Source organism: Bombina bombina, chromosome 1 (assembly GCF_027579735.1).
Source record: "Bombina bombina isolate aBomBom1 chromosome 1, aBomBom1.pri, whole genome shotgun sequence".
NCBI lineage: Eukaryota > Metazoa > Chordata > Amphibia > Anura > Bombinatoridae > Bombina > Bombina bombina.
Window position 1 is genome coordinate 1,431,284,983 of NC_069499.1, and position 15,701 is coordinate 1,431,300,683.

General features: G+C 42.3%; 1 protein-coding gene across 1 annotated transcript in view; it reads right to left on the minus strand.

Annotated features, from left to right (window-relative positions):
- Positions 1-861: 861 nt before the first annotated feature.
- Positions 862-15,701, minus strand: part of HORMAD1 (HORMA domain containing 1) — a 328,194-nt gene continuing 313,354 nt past the window's right edge. Inside the window, exon 14 of the mRNA XM_053719987.1 lies at positions 862-1,761. Within this exon, the coding sequence (XP_053575962.1) occupies positions 1,675-1,761 (87 nt within the window). The 3' untranslated portion in view covers positions 862-1,674. The remainder of the gene's footprint in view (positions 1,762-15,701) is intronic.

Genomic DNA, 15,701 nt, shown 5'->3' on the forward strand with positions numbered 1-15,701 from the left:
CTTTGTGGAGCTGAAGTTCAACCTCCAAGGATTTTGAAACAGTGCTGTAAATCATTGTGAGATTGCGAGAAAAGTGACTGGCACCATTTTGTTATGCTTAGTTCACTTTGTTAACTGCATTGCAGTGCAATCTGTGTCTCAGTGCTATAGTCTGGCAAATTTTACTACAGTAATTGTCACTATTTTACAGGTACAGTATTTATTGAATACTAATTGAATACTTGCTGTGCTAGTGTTAAACTAAACGTAGCACTATTGCACTTCTAATATATGTTAGTTCAAACATGTTTTTAAGAATTTAAACACTGAAAAGAAAGCTAAAACTGCCTTGTTTCACTTTAAGGCGGTTTTTTTTTACTTTACAGCGGGGCTCTGGTCCCTAACCCGCTGTATGAGCGGAGTATACCTGTATACAAAAATAAAGAATACAGGTTGGTAAATCGGCCCCCATTTCTCCAAGTGGTGGCTTGATATTAACCTAATGGTTATGAATCATCCTGCTTCATGTGCATGAGAGGAAATGCCTTTTACAAAAATAGAATAAAAAAATAGAAAAACATAATTGAAACATGGATTAGTAATGACTATTTTGATAATAAAGTCTACTGACATAGCAAAATCTTATCGAAAAGGATTTAATTACCTCTTTTTCCTGGTTTAACATTTGAAATGATACTCAACCTTCTTTGCCCCATGGTTCTGGTTTCCATGTCAATCAATAAAACATAGCGCATGCGTATAGTGCATGCACTATGCATGTAGATAATATCACTGAAAGGTTCACACTGCATACATGTGCAGGTTTTAATCAATGAGACATAAGCCATTTAGTAGGGGGGTTCTTTAAAAAAATGAGTGCAATTTGTTTTTGTTCATCTAGTTTTTATTAAAGGAAATAAGTAATATGGGGAATCAGGAAAAATAATGTCTTTACTTCATATCAGACATTTAGGAGAGTGATATTAAAGGGATATGAAACCCAAAAATGTTCTTTTGTGGTTCAGGCAGAGCATACAATTTTTTTTTTAAAAAAACCCCAATTTACTTCTATTATAAAATGTGCTTTGTTCCTATGGTATTCTTTGTTGAAGAGGTACCTAGATAGGTGTCTGGAACACTAAATGGCAGGAATTAGTGCTGCCATCTAGTGCTTTTGTAAATAGATAACATTATTGCAACACTGCTGTCATATAGTGCTCCACGCACATGCTTGCTACTGAGTTTAAAGCCCTGCTTTTCAACTAAAGATACCAAGAGAACAAAGACAATGTGATAATAGAAAAAGTTTTTTAAAATTGAATGCTCTATCTGAATCATAAAAAAAAGAATGGGGTTTTATGTCCTTTTAAGTCAAGAACAACATCTTAAAACTATAGTCATAAAAGTTATATAGTATTATCCATGTAATAAGCCCCATTACAGAGAGTACTACAACAGTGCTAAATGGCACAGTTGGTTTATCCAGGACAACACTTTGTAATTTGAAATAACATGTATGTCTGCAGATAAAACATTTTAAATAATAGGACACGTAAATGAATAATGAATACCAACTACATATTAATGACTAAAAACAATGCCGAAAACAGTGGATGATCTTGATAAAATAGTATAAGTGCTGCTCGAATTAAAGAAATGTAACATTCATTGTAAAAATATAGGTGAACTGAAGGACTAAAACCGTTCTTTTGGTTCACTGAATTTTCTTCTCTTTGGTGCAGCAGGTTCATCTTGACTGTTTTGGATCTCAAAAGGCTGGCTCTGTTAAGAGGAAATATCAATTGGATCATTTCTATAGACTAGCAACAAAGCACAGCTCATTATAATCTACTAGTTTTGCCATCAGACAATTAGGGTCCTACACTAATTATTATTAGTTTAAATTGGTCGTATCAGCAGAACTACAGTCTGAATAATCACTTACTTCTGTTATCAGTGTCCCCATACTAGTAGTATCACTTACACAATCAATAGTAGGCATTTTTCAGATCTTTCTTATCACATAAATATATGACAATATGGTAGAACTGCATAATCAACAAATGCATAAAGAAAGACAATGCAAAAACACACATAAAAACATTATCAAATGTCTAGCGGAAATGATTCGCTGTAGAGAATCATGTCCGCTGGACATCGCTGCAGAAATGCTCATACGATGTAGCCCCCTGCTCACTGGCGACAAATCGGCTGCTAGCAGGGGCTGTCAATCATCCCGATTGGATCGGATGATTTCAATCCGCCACCTAAAAAGTGGGGTACAGGTTAAGAAGCAGTGGTTTTAAGACAGCTGCTTCTTAACTTTTGTTTCAGGCGATTGATAAATGGACCTTATAGTAGCAGATTTTATTTTCTGACTAATTTCAGTTAGTTCAATTTTCCTTCATCTGATAATAATCAGCCAATCACAAATGCATATATGTATATACTAGTAATTCTTGCAACTGCTCAGTAGGAGCTGTTGCCTCAGAAAGAATAACTATATAACTATAATAACTTGCATATTTTGATAATGGATATGAATTACTATTGCATGCCCTATATGAATCATAAACGTGATTTTTTAACATAGCTATTAGATTGTGTTGTGACAGATCAAGATAAAAACAGAATTTATGCTTACCTGATAAATTACTTTCTCCAACGGTGTGTCCGGTCCACGGCGTCATCCTTACTTGTGGGAAATATCTCTTCCCCAACAGGAAATGGCAAAGAGTCCCAGCAAAAGCTGTCCATATAGTCCCTCCTAGGCTCCGCCCACCCCAGTCATTCGACTGATGGACAGGAGGAAAAAAACAGGAGAAACTATAGGGTGCCGTGGTGACTGTAGTTAGAGAAAACAAAATTTATGCTTACCTGATAAATTCATTTCTCCTGTAGTGTGGTCAGTCCACGGGTCATCATTACTTCTGGGATATTATCTCCTCCCCCACAGGAAGTGCAAGAGGATTCACCCAGCAGAGCTGCTACATAGCTCCTCCCCTCTACGTCACCTCCAGTCATTCGACCAAAGGACCAACGAGAAAGGAGAAGCCCAAGGGTGTAGTGGTGACTGGAGTATAATCCAAAAAATTTTTTAGCCTGCCATAAAAAACAGGGCGGGCCGTGGACTGACCACACTACAGGAGAAATGAATTTATCAGGTAAGCATAAATTTTGTTTTCTCCTGTTAAGTGTGGTCAGTCCACGGGTCATCATTACTTCTGGGATACCAATACCAAAGCAAAAGTACACGGATGACGGGAGGGACAGGCAGGCTCTTTATACGGAGGGAACCACTGCCTGAAGAACCTTTCTCCCAAAAACAGCCTCCGAAGAAGCAAAAGTGTCAAATTTGTAAAATTTGGAAAAAGTATGAAGAGAAGACCAAGTTGCAGCCTTGCAAATCTGTTCAACAGAAGCCTCATTCTTAAAGGCCCAAGTGGAAGCCACAGCTCTAGTAGAATGAGCTGTAATTCTTTCAGGAGGCTGCTGTCCAGCAGTCTCATAGGCTAATCGTATTATGCTACGAAGCCAAAAAGAAAGAGAGGTAGCCGAAGCTTTTCGACCTCTCCTCTGACCAGAATAAACGACAAACAGGGAAGACGTTTGACGAAAATCCTTAGTTGCCTGTAGATAAAATTTCAGGGCACGGACTACATCTAGATTGTGTAGCAGACGTTCCTTCTTCGAGGAAGGATTAGGACACAAAGATGGAACAACAATCTCTTGATTGATATTCCTGTTAGTGACCACCTTAGGTAGGAACCCAGGTTTAGTACGCAGAACTACCTTGTCTGAATGAAAAATCAGATAAGGAGAATCACAATGTAAGGCAGATAACTCAGAAACTCTTCGAGCCGAGGAAATAGCCATTAAAAACAGAACTTTCCAAGATAACAACTTGATATCAATGGAATGAAGGGGTTCAAACGGAACACCCTGTAAAACATTAAGAACTAAGTTCAAACTCCATGGCGGAGCAACAGTTTTAAACACAGGCTTGATCCTAGCTAAAGCCTGACAAAAAGCTTTAACGTCCGGAACTTCTGACAGACATTTGTGTAAAAGAATGGACAGAGCTGAAATCTGTCCCTTTAAAGAACTAGCGGATAACCCCTTTTCTAAACCTTCTTGTAGAAAAGACAATATCCTTGGAATCCTAACCTTACTCCATGAGTAACTCTTGGATTCGCACCAATATAAGTATTTACGCCATATTTTATGGTAAATCCTTCTGGTAACAGGCTTCCTAGCCTGTATTAAGGTATCAATAACTGGCTCAGAAAAACCACGTTTTGATAAAATCAAGCGTTCAATTTCCAAGCAGTCAGCTTCAGAGAAGTTAGATTTTGATGTTTGAATGGACCCTGGATCAGAAGGTCCTGTTTCAGAGGTAGAGACCAAGGCGGACAGGATGACATGTCCACTAGATCTGCATACCAAGTCCTGCGTGGCCATGCAGGTGCTATTAGAATCACTGATGCTCTCTCCTGTTTGATTCTGGCAATCAATCGAGGAAGCATCGGGAAGGGTGGAAACACATAAGCCATCCCGAAGGTCCAAGGTGCTGTCAAAGCATCTATCAGAACCGCTCCCGGATCCCTGGATCTGGACCCGTAGCGAGGAAGCTTGGCGTTCTGACGAGACGCCATGAGATCTATCTCTGGTTTGCCCCAACGTCGAAGTATCTGGGCAAAGACCTCCGGATGAAGTTCCCACTCCCCCGGATGAAAAGTCTGACGACTTAAGAAATCCGCCTCCCAGTTCTCCACTCCCGGGATGTGGATTGCAGACAGGTGGCAAGAGTGAGACTCTGCCCAGCAAACTATCTTTGATACTTCCATCATTGCTAGGGAGCTTCTTGTCCCTCCCTGATGGTTGATGTAAGCTACAGTCGTGATGTTGTCCGACTGAAACCTGATGAACCCCCGAGTTGTTAACTGGGGCCAAGCCAGAAGGGCATTGAGAACTGCTCTCAATTCCAGAATGTTTATTGGAAGGAGACTCTCCTCCTGATTCCATAGTCCCTGAGCCTTCAGAGAATTCCAGACAGCGCCCCAACCTAGTAGGCTGGCGTCTGTTGTTACAATTGTCCAGTCTGGCCTGCTGAATGGCATCCCCCTGGACAGGTGTGGCCGATAAAGCCACCATAGAAGAGAATTTCTGGTCTCTTGATTCATATTCAGAGTGGGGGACAAATCTGAGTAATCCCCATTCCACTGACTTAGCATGCACAATTGCAGCGGTCTGAGATGTAGGCGTGCAAAAGGTACTATGTCCATTGCCGCTACCATTAAGCCGATCACCTCCATGCATTGAGCTACTGACGGGTGTTGAATGGAATGAAGGACACGGCATGCATTTTGAAGCTTTGTTAACCTGTCTTCTGTCAGGTAAATCTTCATTTCTACAGAATCTATCAGAGTCCCTAAGAAGGGAACTCTTGTGAGTGGAAAGAGAGAACTCTTCTTTTCGTTCACCTTCCATCCATGCGACCTTAGAAATGCCAGTACTAACTCTGTATGAGACTTGGCAGTTTGAAAGCTTGAAGCTTGTATCAGAATGTCGTCTAGGTACGGAGCTACCGAAATTCCTCGCGGTCTTAGTACCGCCAGAAGAGTACCCAGAACCTTTGTGAAGATTCTTGGAGCCGTAGCCAATCCGAATGGAAGAGCTACAAACTGGTAATGCCTGTCTAGAAAGGCAAACCTTAGATACCGGTAATGACTTCTGTGAATCGGTATGTGAAGGTAAGCATCCTTTAAATCCACTGTGGTCATGTACTGACCCTCTTGGATCATGGGCAAAATTGTTCGAATAGTTTCCATCTTGAACGATGGAACTCTTAGGAATTTGTTTAGGATCTTTAAATCCAAGATTGGCCTGAAAGTTCCCTCTTTTTTGGGAACTACAAACAGATTTGAGTAAAACCCTTGTCCTTGTTCCGACCGCGGAACTGGATGGATCACTCCCATTAATAAAAGATCTTGTACGCAGCGTAGGAACGCTTCTTTCTTTATTTGGTTTGTTGACAACCTTGACAGATGAAATCTCCCTCTTGGGGGAGAGGATTTGAAGTCCAGAAGGTATCCCTGAGATATGATCTCTAACGCCCAGGGATCCTGAACATCTCTTGCCCAAGCCTGGGCGAAGAGAGAAAGTCTGCCCCCTACTAGATCCGGTCCCGGATCGGGGGCCCTCGATTCATGCTGTCTTAGGGGCAGCAGCAGGTTTCCTGGCCTGCTTGCCCTTGTTCCAGGACTGGTTAGGTTTCCAGCCTTGTCTGTAGCGAGCAACAGCTCCTTCCTGTTTTGGTGCAGAGGAAGTTGATGCTGTTCCTGCTTTGAAATTACGAAAGGAACGAAAATTAGACTGTCTAGCCCTAGGTTTGGCTTTGTCCTGAGGCAGGGCATGGCCTTTACCTCCTGTAATGTCAGCGATAATCTCTTTCAACCCGGGCCCGAATAAGGTCTGCCCTTTGAAAGGTATATTAAGCAATTTAGATTTAGAAGTAACATCAGCTGACCAGGATTTTAGCCACAGTGCTCTGCGTGCCTGAATGGCAAATCCGGAATTCTTAGCCGTAAGTTTAGTTAAATGTACTACGGCATCTGAAATAAATGAGTTAGCTAACTTAAGGGCTTTAAGTTTGTGTGTAATCTCATCTAGTGTAGATGATTGAAGTGTCTCTTCCAGAGACTCAAACCAAAATGCTGCTGCAGCCGTGACAGGCGCAATACATGCAAGAGGTTGCAATATAAAACCTTGTTGAACAAACATTTTCTTAAGGTAACCCTCTAATTTCTTATCCATTGGATCTGAAAAAGCACAGCTATCCTCCACCGGGATAGTGGTACGCTTAGCTAAAGTAGAAACTGCTCCCTCCACCTTAGGGACCGTTTGCCATAAGTCCCGTGTGGTGGCGTCTATTGGAAACATTTTTCTAAATATCGGAGGAGGTGAGAACGGCACGCCGGGCCTATCCCACTCCTTAGTAACAATTTCAGTAAGTCTCTTAGGTATAGGAAAAACATCAGTACTCGCCGGTACCGCAAAATATTTATCCAACCTACACATTTTCTCTGGTATTGCAACTGTGTTACAATCATTCAGAGCCGCTAACACCTCCCCTAGTAATACACGGAGGTTTTCCAGCTTAAATTTAAAATTTGAAATATCTGAATCCAGTCTGTTTGGATCAGAACCGTCACCCACAGAATGAAGTTCTCCGTCCTCATGTTCTGCCACCTGTGACGCAGTTATTATCAGCGCACTCTGTTCTCACCCCAGAGTGATCACGCTTGCCTCTAAGTTCTGGTAATTTAGCCAAAACTTCAGTCATAACAGTAGCCATATCCTGTAATGTGATTTGAAATGGCCGCCCAGATGTACTTGGCGCTACAATATCACGCACCTCCCGAGCGAGAGATGCAGGTACTGACACGTGAGGCGAGTTAGTCGGCATAACTCTCCCCTCGTTGTTAGGTGAAATATGTTCAGTTTGTACAGATTGACTTTTATTTAAAGTAACATCAATACAATTAGTACATAAATTTCTATTGGGCTCCACTTTGGCATTAGCACATATAGCACATGTATCTTCCTCTGAATCAGACATGTTTAACACACTAGCAATAAACTAGCAACTTGGAAATGCTTTTCAAGTAATTTACAATAATATGAAAACGAACTGTGCCTATAAGAAGCACAGAAAAAATTATGACAGTTGAAAATAAATAAGTTATAGCATCAAATCTTTGTAAGAAATATACAATTTTAGCAAAGGATTGTTCCCATTAGCAAAGGATAACTAACCCTGACAGCAGAAAAAATACACAAATAAACGTTTTTTATCACAGTCAACTACAATCTTCACAGCTCTGCTGTGACTGATTACCTCCCTCAAAACAAGCTTTGGAGATCCCTGAGTTCTGTAGAGATGAACCGGATCATGCAGGAAGAAAATGAACTTCTGACTGAGTTTTTTGATGCGTAGTAAAAGCGCCAAAAATGGCCCCTCCCCCTCACACATAACAGTGAGAGAGATCAGTAAACTGCTTTAATTTAAACAAAACTATTGCCAAGTGGAAAAAATAGTGCCCAAAACATTTTTTTTTCACCCAGTACCTCAGAGAAATAAACGATTTTACATGCCAGCAAAAAAACGTTTAACCTCAATAAAACAGAATTTATGTTTACCTGATAAATTACTTTCTCCAACGGTGTGTCCGGTCCACGGCGTCATCCTTACTTGTGGGATATTCTCTTCCCCAACAGGAAATGGCAAAGAGCCCAGCAAAGCTGGTCACATGATCCCTCCTAGGCTCCGCCTACCCCAGTCATTCGACCGACGTTAAGGAGGAATATTTGCATAGGAGAAACCATATGATACCGTGGTGACTGTAGTTAAAGAAAATAAATTATCAGACCTGATTAAAAAACCAGGGCGGGCCGTGGACCGGACACACCGTTGGAGAAAGTAATTTATCTGGTAAACATAAATTCTGTTTTCTCCAACATAGGTGTGTCCGGTCCACGGCGTCATCCTTACTTGTGGGAACCAATACCAAAGCTTTAGGACACGGATGAAGGGAGGGAGCAAATCAGGTCACCTAAATGGAAGGCACCACGGCTTGCAAAACCTTTCTCCCAAAAATAGCCTCAGAAGAAGCAAAAGTATCAAACTTGTAAAATTTGGTAAAAGTGTGCAGTGAAGACCAAGTCGCTGCCCTACATATCTGATCAACAGAAGCCTCGTTCTTGAAGGCCCATGTGGAAGCCACAGCCCTAGTGGAATGAGCTGTGATTCTTTCAGGAGGCTGCCGTCCGGCAGTCTCGTAAGCCAATCTGATGATGCTTTTAATCCAAAAAGAGAGAGAGGTAGAAGTTGCTTTTTGACCTCTCCTTTTACCAGAATAAACAACAAACAAGGAAGATGTTTGTCTAAAATCCTTTGTAGCATCTAAATAGAATTTTAGAGCGCGAACAACATCCAAATTGTGCAACAAACGTTCCTTCTTCGAAACTGGTTTCTGACACAGAGAAGGCACGACTATCTCCTGGTTAATGTTTTTGTTAGAAACAACTTTTGGAAGAAAACCAGGTTTAGTACGTAAAACCACCTTATCTGCATGGAACACCAGATAAGGAGGAGAACACTGCAGAGCAGATAATTCTGAAAATCTTCTAGCAGAAGAAATTGCAACCAAAAACAAAACTTTCCAAGATAATAACTTAATATCAACGGAATGTAAGGGTTCAAACGGAACCCCCTGAAGAACTGAAAGAACTAAGTTGAGACTCCAAGGAGGAGTCAAAGGTTTGTAAACAGGCTTGATTCTAACCAGAGCCTGAACAAAGGCTTGAACATCTGGCACAGCTGCCAGCTTTTTGTGAAGTAACACAGACAAGGCAGAAATCTGTCCCTTCAAGGAACTTGCAGATAATCCTTTTTCCAATCCTTCTTGAAGGAAGGATAGAATCTTAGGAATCTTAACCTTGTCCCAAGGGAATCCTTTAGATTCACACCAACAGATATATTTTTTCCAAATTTTGTGGTAAATTTTTCTAGTTACAGGCTTTCTGGCCTGAACAAGAGTATCAACAACAGAATCTGAGAACCCTCGCTTTGATAAGATCAAGCGTTCAATCTCCAAGCAGTCAGCTGGAGTGAGACCAGATTCGGATGTTCGAATGGACCTTGAACAAGAAGGTCTCGTCTCAAAGGCAGCTTCCATGGTGGAGCCGATGACATATTCACCAGATCTGCATACCAAGTCCTGCGTGGCCACGCAGGAGCTATCAAGATCACCGACGCCCTCTCCTGATTGATCCTGGCTACCAGCCTGGGGATGAGAGGAAACGGCGGGAATACATAAGCTAGTTTGAAGGTCCAAGGTGCTACTAGTGCATCTACTAGAGTCGCCTTGGGATCCCTGGATCTGGACCCGTAGCAAGGAACCTTGAAGTTCTGACGAGAGGCCATCAGATCCATGTCTGGAATGCCCCACAGTTGAGTGATTTGGGCAAAGATTTCCGGATGGAGTTCCCACTCCCCCGGATGCAATGTCTGACGACTCAGAAAATCCGCTTCCCAATTTTCCACTCCTGGGATGTGGATTGCAGACAGGTGGCAGGAGCGAGTCTCCGCCCATTGAATGATTTTGGTCACTTCTTCCATCGCCAGGGAACTCCTTGTTCCCCCCTGATGGTTGATGTACGCAACAGTCGTCATGTTGTCTGATTGAAACCGTATGAACTTGGCCCTCGCTAGCTGAGGCCAAGCCTTGAGAGCATTGAATATCGCTCTCAGTTCCAGAATATTTATCGGTAGAAGAGATTCTTCCCGAGACCAAAGACCCTGAGCTTTCAGGGATCCCCAGACCGCGCCCCAGCCCATCAGACTGGCGTCGGTCGTGACAATGACCCACTCTGGTCTGCGGAAGGTCATCCCTTGTGACAGGTTGTCCAGGGACAGCCACCAACGGAGTGAGTCTCTGGTCCTCTGATTTACTTGTATCTTCGGAGACAAGTCTGTATAGTCCCCATTCCACTGACTGAGCATACACAGTTGTAATGGTCTTAGATGAATGCGCGCAAAAGGAACTATGTCCATTGCCGCTACCATCAAACCTATCACTTCCATGCACTGCGCTATGGAAGGAAGAGGAACGGAATGAAGTATCCGACAAGAGTTTAGAAGTTTTGTTTTTCTGGCCTCTGTCAGAAAAATCCTCATTTCTAAGGAGTCTATTATTGTTCCCAAGAAGGGAACTCTTGTCGACGGAGATAGAGAACTCTTTTCCACGTTCACTTTCCATCCGTGAGATCTGAGAAAGGCCAGGACTATGTCCGTGTGAGCCTTTGCTTGAGGAAGGGACGACGCTTGAATCAGAATGTCGTCCAAGTAAGGTACTACTGCAATGCCCCTTGGTCTTAGCACCGCTAGAAGGGACCCTAGTACCTTTGTGAAAATCCTTGGAGCAGTGGCTAATCCGAAAGGAAGCACCACGAACTGGTAATGCTTGTCCAGGAATGCGAACCTTAGGAACCGATGATGTTCCTTGTGGATAGGAATATGTAGATACGCATCCTTTAAATCCACCGTGGTCATGAATTGACCTTCCTGGATGGAAGGAAGAATTGTTCGAATTGTTTCCATTTTGAACGATGGAACCTTGAGAAACTTGTTTAAGATCTTGAGATCTAAGATTGGTCTGAACGTTCCCTCTTTTTTGGGAACTATGAACAGATTGGAGTAGAACCCCATCCCTTGTTCTCCTAATGGAACAGGATGAATCACTCCCATTTTTAACAGGTCTTCCACACAATGTAAGAATGCCTGTCTTTTTATGTGGTCTGAAGACAACTGAGACCTGTGGAACCTCCCCCTTGGGGGAAGCCCCTTGAATTCCAGAAGATAACCTTGGGAGACTATTTCTAGTGCCCAAGGATCCAGAACATCTCTTGCCCAAGCCTGAGCGAAGAGAGAGAGTCTGCCCCCCACCAGATCCGGTCCCGGATCGGGGGCCAACATTTCATGCTGTCTTGGTAGCAGTGGCAGGTTTCTTGGCCTGCTTTCCCTTGTTCCAGCCTTGCATTGGTCTCCAAGCTGGCTTGGCTTGAGAAGTATTACCCTCTTGCTTAGCGGACGTAGCACTTTGGGCTGGTCCGTTTCTACGAAAGGGACGAAAATTAGGTTTATTTTTGGCCTTGAAAGACCGATCCTGAGGAAGGGCGTGGCCCTTACCCCCAGTGATATCAGAGATAATCTCTTTCAAGTCAGGGCCAAACAGCGTTTTCCCCTTGAAAGGAATGTTAAGTAGTTTGTTCTTGGAAGACGCATCAGCTGACCAAGATTTCAACCAAAGCGCTCTGCGCGCCACAATAGCAAACCCAGAATTCTTAGCCGCTAACCTAGCCAATTGCAAAGTGGCGTCTAGGGTGAAAGAATTAGCCAATTTGAGAGCACGGATTCTGTCCATAATCTCCTCATAAGGAGGAGAATCACTATCAACCGCCTTTACTAGCTCATCGAACCAGAAACACGCGGCTGTAGTGACAGGGACAATGCATGAAATTGGTTGTAGAAGGTAACCCTGCTGAACAAACATCTTTTTAAGTAAACCTTCTAATTTTTTATCCATAGGATCTTTGAAAGCACAACTATCTTCTATGGGTATAGTGGTGCGTTTGTTTAAAGTGGAAACCGCTCCCTCGACCTTGGGGACTGTCTGCCATAAGTCCTTTCTGGGGTCGACCATAGGAAACAATTTTTTAAATATGGGGGGAGGGACGAAAGGTATACCGGGCCTTTCCCATTCTTTATTTACAATGTCCGCCACCCGCTTGGGTATAGGAAAAGCTTCTGGGAGCCCCGGGACCTCTAGGAACTTGTCCATTTTACATAGTTTCTCTGGGATGATCAAATTCTCACAATCATCCAGAGTGGATAATACCTCCTTAAGCAGAGCGCGGAGATGTTCCAACTTAAATTTAAATGTAATCACATCGGGTTCAGCTTGTTGAGAAATTTTCCCTGAATCTGAAATTTCTCCCTCAGACAAAACCTCCCTGGCCCCATCAGACTGGTGTAGGGGCATTTCAGAACCATTATCATCAGCGTTGTCATGCTCTTCAGTATCTAAAACAGAGCAGTCGCGCTTACGCTGATAAGTGGGCATTTTGGCTAAAATGTTTTTGATAGAATTATCCATTACAGCCGTTAATTGTTGCATAGTAAGGAGTATTGGCGCGCTAGATGTACTAGGGGCCTCCTGAGTGGGCAAGACTCGTGTAGACGAAGGAGGGAATGATGCAGTACCATGCTTACTCCCCTCACTTGAGGAATCATCTTGGGCATCATTTTCATTGTCACATAAATCACATTTATTTAAATGAGAAGGAACCCTGGCTTCCCCACATTCAGAACACAGTCTATCTGGTAGTTCAGACATGTTAAACAGGCATAAACTTGATAACAAAGTACAAAAAACGTTTTAAAATAAAACCGTTACTGTCACTTTAAATTTTAAACTGAACACACTTTATTACTGCAATTGCGAAAAAATATGAAGGAATTGTTCAAAATTCACCAAAATTTCACCACAGTGTCTTAAAGCCTTAAAAGTATTGCACACCAAATTTGGAAGCTTTAACCCTTAAAATAAGCCGTTTTTAACTTTAACCCCTTTACAGTCCCTGGTATCTGCTTTGCTGAGACCCAACCAAGCCCAAAGGGGAATACGATACCAAATGACGCCTTCAGAAAGTCTTTTCTATGTATCAGAGATCCTCACACATGCGACTGCATGTCATGCCTCTCAAAAACAAGTGCGCAATACCGGCGCGAAAATGAGACTCTGCCTATGATTAGGGAAAGCCCCTAAAGAATAAGGTGTCTAAAACAGTGCCTGCCGATATAATTTTACCAAAATATCCAGATTAAATGATTCCTCAAGGCTAAATATGTGTAATATATGAATCGATTTAGCCCAGAAAAAGTCTACAGTCTTAATAAGCCCTTGTGAAGCCCTTATTTACTATCTTAATAAACATGGCTTACCGGATCCCATAGGGAAAATGACAGCTTCCAGCATTACATCGTCTTGTTAGAATGTGTCATACCTCAAGCAGCAAGAGACTGCTCACTGTTCCCCCAACTGAAGTTAATTCCTCTCAACAGTCCTGTGTGGAACAGCCATGGATTTTAGTAACGGTTGCTAAAATCATTTTCCTCATACAAACAGAAATCTTCATCTCTTTTATGTTTCAGAGTAAATAGTACATACCAGCACTATTTTAAAATAACAAACTCTTGATTGAATAATAAAAACTACAGTTAAACACTAAAAAACTCTAAGCCATCTCCGTGGAGATGTTGCCTGTACAACGGCAAAGAGAATGACTGGGTTAGGCGGAGCCTAGGAGGGATCATGTGACCAGCTTTGCTGGGCTCTTTGCCATTTCCTGTTGGGGAAGAGAATATCCCACAAGTAAGGATGACGCCGTGGACCGGACACACCTATGTTGGAGAAATTAATTGTTATTTAAAACCTATTGCAAGTCCCTGCAAAATAGGTTAAGTCTATGCATACAGTATAAATCCAGTGAAGTACCATTCCCCAGAATACTGAAGTGTAAAATATACATACATGACAGCCTGATACCAGCTACATCTACTGCATTTAAGGCTGAGTTTACATTATAACGGTATGGCAGGATTTTCTCATCAATTCCATGTCAGAAAATAATAAACTGCTACATACCTCTTTGCAGATTAATCTGCCCGCTGTCCCCTGATCTGAAGTTTACCTCTCCTCAGATGGCCGAGAAACAGCAATATGATCTTAACTACTCCGGCTAAAATCATAGAAAAAACTCAGGTAGATTCTTCTTCAAATTCTACCAGAGAATGAATAACACACTCCGGTGCTATTATAAAATAACAAACTTTTGATTGAAGGTAATAAACTAATTAAAATCACCACAGTCCTCTCACACATCCTATCTATTCGTTGGGTGCAAGAGAATGACTGGGGGTGACGTAGAGGGGAGGAGCTATGTAGCAGCTCTGCTGGGTGAATCCTCTTGCACTTCCTGTGGGGGAGGAGATAATATCCCAGAAGTAATGATGACCCGTGGACTGACCACACTTAACAGGAGAAAATAATTCATCAAACCTGATTAAAAAAACCAGGGCGGGCCGTGGACCGGACACACCATTGGAGAAAGTAATTTATCAGGTAAGCATAAATTCTGTTTTCTCCAACATTGGTGTGTCCGGTCCACGGCGTCATCCTTACTTGTGGGAACCAATACCAAAGCTTTAGGACACGGATGAAGGGAGGGAGCAAATCAGGTTACCTAAACAGAAGGCACCACGGCTTGCAAAACCTTTCTCCCAAAAATAGCCTCCGAAGAAGCAAAAGTATCAAATTTGTAAAATTTGGCAAAAGTGTGCAGTGAAGACCAAGTTGCTGCCTTACATATCTGATCAACAGAAGCCTCGTTCTTGAAGGCCCATGTGGAAGCCACAGCCCTAGTAGAGTGAGCTGTGATTCTTTCAGGAGGCTGCCGTCCGGCAGTCTCGTAAGCCAATCGGATGATGCTTTTAAGCCAAAAGGAAAGAGAGGTAGAAGTCGCTTTTTGACCTCTCCTCTTACCAGAATAGACGACAAACAGAGAAGATGTTTGTCTGAACTCTTTTGTAGCTTCTAAATAGAATTTTAGAGCACGGACTACATCTAAATTGTGTAACAAACGTTCCTTCTTTGAAACTGGATTCGGACACAAAGAAGGTACAACTATCTCCTGGTTAATATTTTTGTTGGAAACAACCTTTGGAAGAAAACCAGGCTTAGTACGCAAAACAACCTTATCTGAATGGAACACCAGATAGGGCGGAGAACACTGCAAAGCAGATAACTCAGAAACTCTTCTAGCAGAAGAAATAGCAGCCAAAAACAAAACTTTCCAAGATAACAACTTAATATCTATGGAATGTAAAGGTTCAAACGGAACCCCTTGGAGAACTGAAATAACTAGATTTAAACTCCAGGGAGGAGTCAAAGGTCTGTAAACAGGCTTGATCCTAACCAGAGCCTGAACAAATGCTTGAACATCTGGCACAGCTGCCAGTCGTTTGTGTAACAAGACAGATAAAGCAGAAATCTGTCCCTTTAGAGAACTCGCTGATAATCCTTTATCCAAACCTTCTT